Source organism: Boleophthalmus pectinirostris, unplaced genomic scaffold (genome assembly GCF_026225935.1).
Source record: "Boleophthalmus pectinirostris isolate CB_2022bp ecotype Guang Dong unplaced genomic scaffold, ASM2622593v1 HiC_scaffold_23, whole genome shotgun sequence".
Classification (NCBI taxonomy): Eukaryota; Metazoa; Chordata; class Actinopteri; order Gobiiformes; family Gobiidae; genus Boleophthalmus; species Boleophthalmus pectinirostris.
The window spans coordinates 16,810,256-16,823,341 of NW_026571207.1; the positions used below are offsets into that span (position 1 = coordinate 16,810,256).

Consider the following 13,086-nt stretch of genomic DNA (forward strand, 5'->3'; position numbering starts at 1 on the left):
AAGCACAGGAGAAACTGTTGCAGTGGGAACTATGTATAGCTTCTTGTGTGAAAGGAGGAGGTTGAAATGTTCTCTGGCAAATTGGGTTGCATATTTATCCGTTTCCATGGAGACCAGAGTCGAAAATGCATGTTTCTTTTTGCATGCTTTAGAAACTGCCATTGTTTGTATTTACTGAAAATACAGAGACAATACAAAGAAACTAAATGAACAATATCATGCTACCCAACATTCAGTCAGTGATAGTCCTCAAAGTGTGTTATTAAGTTACAGATATAGCTTAGAACGGTGAGAGGTGAGAATTCAAGGTGTGAAAATGTCATGGTAACTTATACAAGCTTAATTGCTATGTACTTTTTATGTCTCAATTTATTCTTGTATGACTTTTACACTTTTCTGCTACCAAGTTATATGGAATCATTTTCACTCACACTAGCGTTTTAGATGGCTGTAGATAATGGATAGCTAACATGACGAGATAGGGTCAATTCTCTGATACGTCTACATTTATGCTAAAACATTACTGCTATTTTTTGTTTGTTAATTTTTGTGTTTGTCTTCTTGTCAAAGAGAAAAACAGTAGATTTACTTTACTTCTACTTTACGTCAAAAAACAGCGGTTAGCATGGAAATGTGTCACGTTTGTAGTACAAAACTCTCGTAGGGATACAGTATATTAACCATAGGCTCTATAAAAGACGTGGACTAAGCGAGTGTGACGGTTACAGGAGAGAATCTGGAGCCAGGATTGTTTTTTGATGGACAAAAAATCAGGATCATCTAGGGCGGGTTAATACGAACCATTTTAAGACCAAAATGACGAGGCTCACTGCAGCAGTTCCAGAGAGAGGGGCGACAAGATCCCAATGTAACTCAACTGGAGCCAGGGTCAGAAGGAGCTGGAAAAGCCTCCTGGCGCACTTCCTACTTGGCACACGGCGGCTAGCGCATTAGCTATGTCCATTCATATATACTGTCTATGATATTAACCAAAACAACATTGAATAGTACAGAAAAGTATGGTGCAACAATCTGATAAATGGCTTGTATTTAGCATCTTAAAATATCCATTGATTTAACATTAAACTAAGTGAAAATTCTACACTTTTACTATTTGTATTGAATTTACAATTGTTAATTAGACTCTACTAAGTACAGCATTTAATTATAAAGTAATGTAGCGGACCAAACACAAAGCTGTGCAAAGTGTTACAGGAACATTATTTCCCCTTTAAATGTCTTGACTGCAAATGTTTAATTAAGACTAAACTATAGAGACAACGATCACTGACAATAACACGGCCTCCTCACCAGAAAGTGGCATTCCACATACAAAGTCACTTTTAGCTAGCAGCCCTAGTTTTGTCCCTTACCCTATTACTCTTAACCTTAATCGAGAGCCTGTGTTCCCCGCAAATGTTTTTTGCACTATTCGCCCCATAACTTTCAGCAGGGGAGAAATAGCTTCTCTGCGCCTGCATCCCATTTATACCCAGTATCTTGTTTCCTTGTAGGGAGCTCTATTACTCCATAGCTCCAAGGCAGGAAAACATTTGGAGAAAAAAAAGAAAAGAAAAGGAAAAGTAGATGAAAAGAATTGATAGAAGACTGTGGCCTGCACTTAGCAGACACAACGCATGTTTATTCACAACGGGTCAAATTTAATCACTGTTATTACAGATCGCCATGTCCTAATATCGCAACAAAATTAACCAAGGGCCGTGACATGTCAGATGACGTCAAAGCTAGCTTGTTTTTTGCTAAATAAAAGATTCTCTCCATGCTTCACAGCCTGTTCTCCGTTAGCTATTTACACACATGATTGCTGATTATGCTAGCCTGACCTTGTTATTGTTGCCTTGATGAATGCTACTGCCATGTTTAGACGTAGAGCCCGCAGTGTGATGCTAGGCAGGAGAGATTCAACCAACGCGCCATATTCCCCTTCAAAAGCCTTCCTGTTTAAACATCAGCCTATAGGCATTGCTCAAAACTTGATAGACGACTGGCAGTTTTTCCGGAGCATAGAGCACTTTATCGTGATGTAATTTCAGTGTAATTAGCAAAAGATGTCTGATTATGGTAAAGCGTTGACGATCTTTAATCTCTTCTGGGGAGAAAGGAACATTTTATAGTTTGGATTAACAAAGAATGACGTTTAAATGGAAGGCACCCAGAGCAGAATGCAGTTGGGATTGGAGTTGCTTTGGTTGTTACGGAGGCGTCTCATGTTACTCGAGCTCTAGTTCGGTCTTGATTGGAGAGATTGTTTTGATACACTTTACATTACAGGCAGCAAGTCGTGTTTTTAGTTCTCTGAAAAGGGGTGGTATATATTATCTAAATTAAATATGGCATTCTTTGTAAACAATTGTTCATGACTTCTTGTATGTGGGTGAGTGTATAACTGGGGCATGCATTTAAGTTGGATTTTAGCAGATTCTTAAAGCTACCATCTGCAAGTTTATTAGATTTTTTTTTCACCAGTAGATGACAGATGAGAAACCTGTTCCCCCTCCCCTCACCTGGCCTTTGTTGAGGCTCGCCTGTGCTCTCTGGTCTTCTTCTGTCAGGCCAAAGCTGGCACACTATCAGACTGCAGTAATGATGACTGTATCTAGTGTTGTTATGTGAGAACACAACAGGGGCAGGATGGCAAATCTAAGTACAGATAGTAGCTTTAACTTAACTTTAAGGTCCTATGTTATGCAAAATTGATTCCAGTGAGCTTTAAGCCACGTTAGAACATTGTTATCTCATCAAAAATATACCCGGAGTTGTTTTCTTTCATTCACATGCTCGAGTAACCCTTTATTATTAGTCTGTCTCCAAAGCCCTAAATGCTCGGTTCCATCTTGTGATTTCATGAAGCTGTAATTTTCAACTTAACAACTACCCTTTGCCTTTTGTTCAGAAGAGATTGGCAGTTCGTGTTCTGAAATACTCCAAATTATTTTAGTGAGAACGTTTAAAAACACAGTGGAGCAGTTCATGTATAACCGCATGACATCATAAAGTGCAATAGAGTGTTCTCTGTTTGAGAGAAGAAGGATTTATGTGTTAATCATGTGAGTGAAACAAAACACAACTCCAGGTACGTTAGAGATGAGGAAACTTTAGAAAATAGCATAATATGTGTTCTTTAAAGGTGCACTGAAACCTTTTTGGTGGGGTTCTAGTTGATACCAATATCCCCCATATTGGTATTGATACTTTAATGCTAATATCACGATATTTTGATGACACCATTCATATTAATCTTTTTTTTCCAATTGATTTCAATGTTGATAGTGGGCCAGAACTGGTCAATTGTTCCAGGAGAGTTAATATTATAAATTATTGTCTTTATAAGAAGTGACAGGTGATTTATCCAGGGTATGAAATTCCAAATGTTTCTAAAGTCTCAAAGCTTTCAGTGTGAGTCCGTCTGAGTGTGCTGCAGAAAGTTCCCATAGTAACTTATGTGTCTTATTACATGACTCATCCAAACTGACAAAGTAAAATAATAGTTTTAATTTTGTGGCAGGCTTCCAAAGTCACGGAAAATCTGAGAATAACAAAAAGTAATACATTGTCTTTGTTGTCAGTATTGGGATATATTGTGATATGTCTTATTGTGACATGTTAATCGTGCTATAGATTAACGGCAATGCACACCCGTACTTGAGAGGTGATTGCCCACGTGGTATGAAAAACTTCACTCATTTATCACTATTGTATTCGCTGTATTGTTCTTTTGATCAACTGTGACCAGATTGCATTTACTCTAGGGGAGACAATAGTTCAGCTGGTAGAGTTTTGTCCACTGATCCACAGGTTGGTTTAATTCCAGCTCTCATAGATGAATGCTGTCTCTGTGTCCTCGGGCAAGACACTTAACCCACCTTGGTGCATGAATGTGTGCGTGAATGGGTGAATGGTTCCTTGATGTAAAGAGCTTTGAGTATTTTGAAGATGGAAAAGCGTATTTAAAATTGCCTAGTGCCTTCTACTCCCAGTACCTATTGCTCCTATCATGAACAAATACTTCACCTTATTATGTACTTCTTTGGTGTTCTGCCTCTCCTTAAACTCCAAATCAAAAGTATAACCCCTGTAACTTTGACCTGTCTCATCTTTACCTCCCCTTTATTGAGACTGCATACCTGCTGCTGTTTTCATTAAATTGTGTTTAATCCTACATCTTGTCTTCTCTTGTTCAGTTGTCACATAACTTGACTCCTGCTGTCTTCTTTTCTTATGTATCTTCACCTCACTGTAACTCTGGAAAAAACAGACACCGCCGATGGGAGAATCAGGTAAAGAAGTCATCAAAGTCAATAGCATTTGAGAGCGTCGCAATCAGCGCTCATAGAAAACCTCACCCTCTGTAGAGTTAGTCTGTTCCACACATAGCACCTCGCGTTTCCTCAACCTCAATTTGTGTCTGTCTATTCTTATGCAAGCTTAAAGTGTTCCCCATTTGAGCCTTGCCGTAATGTCTCTCCCTGTAGAAATGGCTGCTTTCTGTTCAATTGTTGTGATAGATTGATGTGAGGTTGGAAAGAAATGAGTTTTATGCACCGGGATTACAAAAAAACTCTATATGAGGAGCAGATAGAGATGCATTCAAGGACCCACTGAGAAGAGATGCGTTTTGCCTTCAAGATGTTTTCCTATCTTTACTACTAAGTCTTTCATGAAAGCTTTGCCATGTACCCGGGCAGTTAGCCAAGACACAATTACCCCCAAAAGGCGCTTTTCAGTTTTTTATTGCAACAAAAAGGCTGCCTACGACACTGTAGCTCTACCTGCAACAAGTGCCACGCTAATAGCCCTGCTTTGTTTCTCTTTATCTGCTGTCCCAGGATGGAATGACAGCAGTGTGGTTCTAGAGGGGCACATCCATACCAAAGTTAAAGGCTAAATGTGCACAGGTATCAGCACTTACTACAGCTCACAATGAGGAAATGCTGTTTTAACTGTGAAACTTGGCTTGGAAAACAGATACTGCTGACCTTGATTAAACTTATATTATTTCAAACTCCTGCCTTAGTTGTGTTTTGTTAAAAAGATTTAAAAAAAAATAATAATCTCCCATTTAACATAACATGATTAAACATAAAATGCTGAGCTTTTCCATAGCCCAGTTCATAATTGTGGTCTGTATTTGGATGGGATTATTGCACATTTACAGAGGGTATATGTACAGACCAGTCTGAGTAAAGATGTCATAGATTCTTCAAAGCAATAAGCAAAGGTTCTTTGAGGTCTTCTTCCCTGTTCTCACTTTGCTCCTCTATAGCCATGATGTGAAACGCTTGTTAAAAGGTATTTCACCTGTGCAAAGGAAGAGGCTTTTATGAATAAGTCAAATGTGCATTTACATCGGAGCATGGCTTAAACCAACAGCTCAGTGTGAAGTCTGTTAAACCAAAGGACTTTGTTTGTGAACATTTGTGCTGGAGGTTCCTCACCTCCTCTTCTCCGGTTCTCCTCCTGTGCACCATCTGCATGGGACTCTGCTGTCCAATCTGAAGGAGCTCTCTTCTGTCTCTTACCTCTGCCCCTACTTCCCTCGAAGCTCTCCTCCCTTCTTCTCTTTCTCCTTTTCTCTCCTCCCCTCCCCTCTCCTCCTCCTCTCTGGTGGTGGCAGTCTGTTGGAGTGTGTCACTCTCTGCTCATTACCTGACATGATGGATGAATGAGTGCCATTAAACACTGCCCAGCCCGGGACACCTGGCACCCTGCAGCAGGCCCTGAGTAATGGGTTGGGCACCACGGCGACAGTGTGGGCGGGCCCGAAAGGCGTGGGCCTGGTGTGGCAGTGCCTGTGGTCATCTTCTGGCCAGCCCACCTGCCACCTGGCCCTCCGCTCCTCTCCAACTTGTGTCCTGGGAGTCTCTGGGCTTCACTGGACATCTCTGGGCATCTCTGGGGTTGTCTGGGGTTCTCTGGGTTTCTCTGGAGTTCTCTGGGGTTCTCTGGGCATCTCTGGGCAGAACAGCTGAAGCACAGAGGGAAGTGTGTGCAGACTGTCACTGAGCTGGCCCAACAAAGTACAAAGTTGACTTTGTGAGCACAAACTCCACAAGAGATGGCTCGCTGTCACTGCAGGCTACAGGCACAAATACACTCCAGTTTCAAAGTGATGGCTGCTGCAGCTTTGAAACTTTGGCTTTTTCCATTGGTCTGAAATCTGTCACAATGAGGAAATATGTAGGGCCAAAGTGGTCCTTTGACCTTGGAATATGTGAACCATGTTCATAAGGTTCAGCCAGTAAAACCTTTTAATGTTAGAGTTCTTTCTCACAAGCTATGGTGTAGTGTTTCTATTTTATTAGTGTCTATTTTAACATTTCTGACTCCTGTTTGAGACTGTTAAAGTTCATGTTCATGAGAAATGAATGATAAAACAATAATAGCAGTAATGTTGTTGTGTAGTTAGATTATTTATTTTTTATTAAAACGTGGCTATGCTAAGACAATATTACAAGCTTTGCCTGACACTGATACGCCTTTGCATATTTAAGAATTTTGCATTGTTTCAAAAAACAAAAACATAAAAACTACTGTTATACTGACCATTGGCTTTTATGCTAAGACGACCACCCTTTACTTAATTAAAACAGTAGTGACACTCATCATCTCAATCACAGTCTTTACTCGCTGTGGCCCCCTGTAGTGTGCGTGTTATTGTTGCGGCGGGGCTTGTTTATTCACGTCCATTGGTTGCTCTGCTCCCTGCCCGCTCTGTGTGATGTGAGAATAGACGGAGGGCTCTTGAGTGCAGGCCTGGAACCGTCTCGCCGTGAGTTACTATGACAGCAGACACAAGCACCTCAGCAGCCTCCTGTGCACTATGGCCCCCCTGCTGCTCCGCTCCCTGGACTCTCCTGCGTTCTTTCTTTTCTTCTCAGTGCAGTCCAGGCACAATTATAACTCAAGTTTTACTCTCACAAAGAGGTAGTCATTTTAATCAAAGTTACTTGTGTTGATAAGGTCATTTGTGGACTTTAGTAAAAGCCGGATCGGCTCCAGACACTGGCATTTGAAATGTATGCATATTTTTAGGTGATTTTGATGATATCTTACCTGTGTATTAGCTGTTTTGGTCTGCACTGAGAAATCATTTTTTACAATGTGTGCTTTTGGAAATCACAGACACACAAGAGTAGGGAAGAAAGAAGTAACTAGATACATTACCAACACATACATAGTGTAATATAGTGTACTTTTGCCAAAATGTTTGTAGGGATTTGTCCATTAATTACGGGTTCCTGAAATGAGTTCTGAATTTTGAATTTTAATTTAAATTTGTGTGGCTGCTCATCATCGTGTGCCCTTAGCATATATTACCTATACCACAGGCCAGGTCTGTTTGCTGCTGTTGTTTGTTGTTTTTTAAAGCAGGATGTAGAACATAGGGTGGAAAACATGCAGGTAGTACATTTAGTGATTAGTTCGTTCTACACTGTAAATACTAATAGTAATAGTATGTTCCACAAAGTATGTATTGCCACCACTCCCACTGTAAGTGCTCACCCATGGTGTTCAGCTCCAGTCAAATGAAGCTCATGATGCTGGCAGTTATAAACTAGAAAAGCACTCAGAGAGCGCAGACCTCCGCCAAGGACTACCCCCATTTTTTATATAAATTGCAATAAAATCAGTCTTCTGGATCAGATCCGGATCAGCCTTTGGAATATGAAAGAAGATCCCATTGTCCATCCCTGAGTCAAATTTCATGGGGTTTGGTCAATAATTAACCTAGATATTGAGAAACCAAATTTTTGGCCCCATTTACCACAATGTTAACTAAAATTTCAAAGTGATCCAGAATCCAGGATTTCTTCCAGATCACTCCCAAAATGAAATCAGTTCTTCCTTTTCACATTTCCAACAAATCCTGAAAATCGGTCCATAACTTTTTGAGTTATGTTGCTAACAGACAAACAAACAAACAAACAGACAAACGCCGGCAAAAACATAACCTCCTTGGCGGAGGTAAAAATAATTTGGAGCCGAGTTCCATATTAGTAAAAAAATAATTTATTTATGGACAAAATAACAAAATAAAAACACCAGATCAACATGGCTAGCGGGTTAGCTATGTCCATTTATATATACAGTCTCTGTTTACCACACACGTTTTACCTTTTCACCAAACTAACTCTATTGTTTTTCCATTTTTCTGATTGCAGACAACCGACGTGCAGTCCTGGAAAGATCCCGCTCTCGACACAACCCAAATCACCAAGCTCGATGATCGCCCGCGCCTACCACCGGACGCTCGACAAGTGCCAAAGAGGCCGGCAAAGAGGTGCACACCTGTACCACCATCTCCACCATATCTGACCCAGGGGGCGCCACACTACTCTGCTTAAACCCTTACCAAGCAGCAGGTCCCTGTGAGCTGAACAAACTATATCACAGACAGTACTATTTCAAGCCTTACATATTTATTCACTTCTTCTTCGTCACTCTAAAAAGAAAAAAATAACAGGTCTCCGCTCTCACAAGATTTCATGAATTTTAATTATTATTAATATTATTATAATTTTTTATTTTATTTTTTTGCAAAAGTCTGGCCATTCTAACTGAATCCATTGTTAATCAAAGTGCAACGCAATCTGGATGTAAAAAGCATTCTAGAGTGTTGGAATTTTTTTTATTGAATTCATTTTTTTTGTCAATTTATTTTTGCCAAGATGGACTGCACCATAATGTAAGCTTAGCCACTCATAAGAACACACTGTACCGTGCTTTGCTTTAAGATGGGGGGGCAGATGTCCGTTCTAAAGGGAATCAAAACACACCGAATGCCACACATGTTGGCTACCCGCTGACAACTCCTATTTCTTTCTATTTCCTCCCTTATTCTTTATAACAGTCTCCAGGCGAATAGTTAACTTTACCGTTCATTACATATCCTCCAAAGCCACAAGAACGACCCCGATGACTTAAGACCCCCCATTGTAATCCATTATGGTATTTTTAGCTTGGTAATATGTAAATGGAGTCCTTGGTTGCACCCTTCTGACCAAAGCTATCATAAACTCAATAAATGCATATCATTCCTGCTTGCAATCACATCACCTCTAACCTACACGGGCTATTGTACTAATAGATGAAAAAATCTGTCATGGAAAAGCATATTAAGGTGTATTCATATCTGCAGAAATAATACAAATTCTCAAAGTGCTTTCATCCCACGTAAGAGATTGAGTCGCCCTAATAAAAACAATCAAAAATGTCCCAGATATACATCTAATATGAAGACATTTTGATTGCACAAAGAAACAATTGATCATCTTTCAAATACTTCTGTCGCTGTATTACTCTGCATTTGTTTGCCGCAAAACAAATCTTATTTTAGAAATGTAAAAGCCCATTAGGGAAAAATCACTCAAAGTACTACACTTATAAAAGCACTACAAAGTGCCACATTTACTGACAGAATCGATGCATTTTATGAAGAGTTTCTTGTTTTAATATGAACACTATAGACGCCATTGATTTGAACAGTGAAGGCAGGGCTTGTGGGTCCAGGCATGTGATGCTATAATTAGTCATGAGTCTGCTGCTCACACAAATGAGCTCAATTTGTCTATATGGCAACATGCCACCTTTTCTAAAAGGTGCACTATGTAACTTTTGTAGTGCGGCGTAATATTTTAATTGAATGTACCACAGTATGGAATCAAATGTGTCTATCCTGTGTTTTTCAAATGCAAAAATTACCTTGGAAAACATTCTTTACTGTGCACAGGCTTGCCTCTCCACAGATCTGACTGGTTACTTTACTTGGTGGCTTTTCTCCACTGAGATGGACATGTTTGATTTCATACTGTGGAATATTCAGTGCAAAGCAATGACATATCCATGGAGACAAGCAGTTAGCAGACACTCCCCCAGAAATGTTACATAGTGCCCTTCAAAAAGATTTTAAACTAATAGGCAAACACAGAATTTCAAACAATATGATGTCGATGTTATATGAAATAAAAATGTATGAATAATGACAGCAAAAATGATGAACTTTTAAAAATCTGGGCTTGCAGATAACGTTAACATATTATGCTTTTTAGAATCATTTTTATTTTGTACTTTACAAAATCCTACTATTCAGACTTCTTCATCTCAAATCGAACCAGAATTTTATGCAAGATTTACTAAATGTTTCACAACCATGCAGAAAAATACGTCTTTGTGCCAAGGACCCAGTGTCAGACAGGCCACTCTGTATTATTCATATATTCATGCCAAGGGTGGTTTTGTCCCCTCACTGCCCTAAATGTAAGCAGATGCTCCACTAAACAAGCTCAAGTCACACGCTTACTGAATATAAGTACATCGAAACCACATCTCCAAAACTGCAATGTCCTTTAACTACAATACTTTCTATTTAATCATGCCATAACTTTACTTTAAGCTGGTGGTTTAACTGCGCGTTGGTAATCACAAAGAGACGTAATAGGATTCCCGGGACCTGGATAGAAGAAATCGTCCATTCAAATAATCTGCAAGTGTGATTTTTATTCCGACCTTCTGCAAAAATGCAATTTAACACATCGTCTAACCTCAAGGTGCGTCCAAAAAGATCCCATAGACGTTTTTGAAGAGCCCATTTTTCGCTATTTTCTGATTTTCTATGTTATAACGTTGTTTCCTCATCACAAACATACCTGGAGTTGTGTTTTGTTTCATTCACACACAAACATAACACACAAATCCCGCATAGTTAGGTTCTTCTCTCAAACTGAAAACACTCTGTGATACAGGAAGTGTTCCACTGTGTTTTTAAACTCCATACACCTTCCCAAGAGTCATTTGGATAATTTTACACACACACTAATAATAAAAACATGTGAATAACTCCAGGTTTTTGATGAGGTAACAATATTATAAAGCTCACAAGAGTCAATTTCACGTAATATAGGACCTTTAAGGTAGTGATAATAACTTCTGGGAATGGGGAGGATGTCTGGTTGTACAAAAGCATGTGAGTCCTACTTTCGTCCATTGTAAAAGATTGTTTTCACTCCCAATTATTCCCGATTTTAATAATATTTTGACTGACTATTTTGAAGTATTAGGCCAATATTTATCCAACCCATATTTTCTCATTTGTGCCAATTTTATTTTTGTTTTATATATCAAAGGGAGAAAACAGGTTTCCTTGTGTTGAAATTGTACAGATATTGTTTCATATTTTAGACAATTAGGATCATTTTAAGGTAGACGTGGTTTTAAAAGGTAATAGTTGTGGTATTTCTTTTGTAAAAAAAAAAAAAGGAAAAAAAAGTGTATTTGAAGTTTTTTAATCATTTTTGATGACCCCCTGTAGATTCATAAGCTTTGATATACACTGTCAAGTCATTGTAGAAGTTTATCAATGTTTTTTAATGCATTTTGTGCACTGATCAGAGTAAGGGTGTTTTTAGTTAGTTGGCTCATTCCATGTAGTATTAGAAATGGGGCAGACAGACATGTTCAAATATGTTTGAAACCTCATGTCACACAATTGTAAATGCACTGTAAAATAGTTGCACTCTTTAACATACACACAAACTTGCTTATCTCAAAATGATTGCCCAGAAACCCCTGTAAGTTATGTTTAATTCTCTAGTAATACTGTTGGTACTTTGCAGAGACATCACGCTGGGGGTGTTCTACATGTGACAGAGAACTCACCTGTTTAGTCAGTTCTTCTGTTCTACGGTCAGATTACATTAAAGTAAAGATCAGTTTAAAGTCTATCAGAGCTTCAGATCGAGCATGTGAACAGCCCCCAAGAAATGTGAGCTGCAAATATCAATCTGTAATTATGTAATTTACAACAAAGAAAAAACAATAGAACACCAATAATCAAAAATAGGTGCTTTTCCTCATTTGTAGTTCAGAATCTTTTAACCTATTGGAATCCACGGTTTCATATAATGTAGTTTCACTCTAACCTCGCTATGAGCAAATCAAAGTCTTATACTCATATCAAAACACTTTTTTTTTTTTTTTTTTTACAATTCTGTTCACCCATCACATACAATACACACAATTTTATTTTATTTATGAAAAATATATATTACCTATATTTTTTTACAAATATAGTTCTCCAAACCAGTGCAGCTACTTTCTGATAAACTTCTACAATGACGGCCATCTTTCCTGTAAGTGACGTTCGTCCTCTTATCATCATTTTAGGGTCATCAGATTATGTGTTTTTACCTTCAGCCTGTCTGTAGATCAGGGCTGTTTCTTTTAGTATATTAAGGGTTTCTAGAGAGAGCGCATCGTCCCAGTGTTTTTTGCCTTTGAACTAACATGGAGTGGTCAAGGAATCATGGTAACTGTGTAAAGGAGGAGGCAGGGGTATGCAAGTTTTCATTACAGAACTGTTGAGGTGCCATTTTGGTGAGGGTTCAAATGAATGGATTTTTTTACTCAGTGACTGCGCACTTTACCTCATTCTGCTTCAACAAAAAGGAAAAAAAAAAAAAAAAAACTCTAACTAGGAACTAACTAGGAACTATTTACTTGCGGTAAACAGTTCCCAGCTGCCACCGCTCCTTCCAATTTCCAGGGTGCTTACTTTATTGATTTGTTTTGAATAGCGACCAATTGTGGCGAAAGCAAAGACACACAGTGAGCTAATGTTGTGAAGCTGTGTGCGATGCTGCCATATCCCTGCCTGACTCCGCCATTGTCACTAGAAACATTTATATTTGTAATGTTTAAAGTTTAATTTGTATGCTTCAAGACAAGCTGGTTATGCACACTGTCCTTCCATAGACTCTGTTATGGATTATGATACTAAACAATAACCACTTTGTTATATAAAATGATTGAGCAAATGTAAAGTGGGTTTTGTGTCGTCATTCTTTTTATGTGTTGCATTGTGTGTTGAAAATTTTGCATGGAACGTTCCACAGTATGGCATTAAAATAGATAGACTTTTTAGAGTTTTTAACCATGTTATAGTAGTTTCCCCTCATCATTTACTCAGCAGAAGTTGTACCGTATTTTTCGGACTATAAAGCGCACTGGATTATAAGTCGCAGTATCAATAATGTTGAATTCTCTCGTCTATTTTCATACATAAGGCGC

General features: G+C 38.7%; 1 protein-coding gene across 7 annotated transcripts in view; it reads left to right on the forward strand.

The window, feature by feature from the left end:
- diaph2 (diaphanous-related formin 2) overlaps positions 1 to 12,839 on the forward strand; it is a 424,564-nt gene extending 411,725 nt beyond the window's left edge. For all 7 annotated transcript variants that reach the window (XM_055158844.1, XM_055158843.1, XM_055158845.1 and 4 more), the window contains one exon: positions 8,184 to 12,839. In XM_055158844.1, the coding sequence (XP_055014819.1) occupies positions 8,184 to 8,248 (65 nt within the window). In that variant the 3' untranslated portion in view covers positions 8,249 to 12,839. The remainder of the gene's footprint in view (positions 1 to 8,183) is intronic.
- The last annotated feature ends 247 nt before the right edge of the window (positions 12,840 to 13,086 follow it).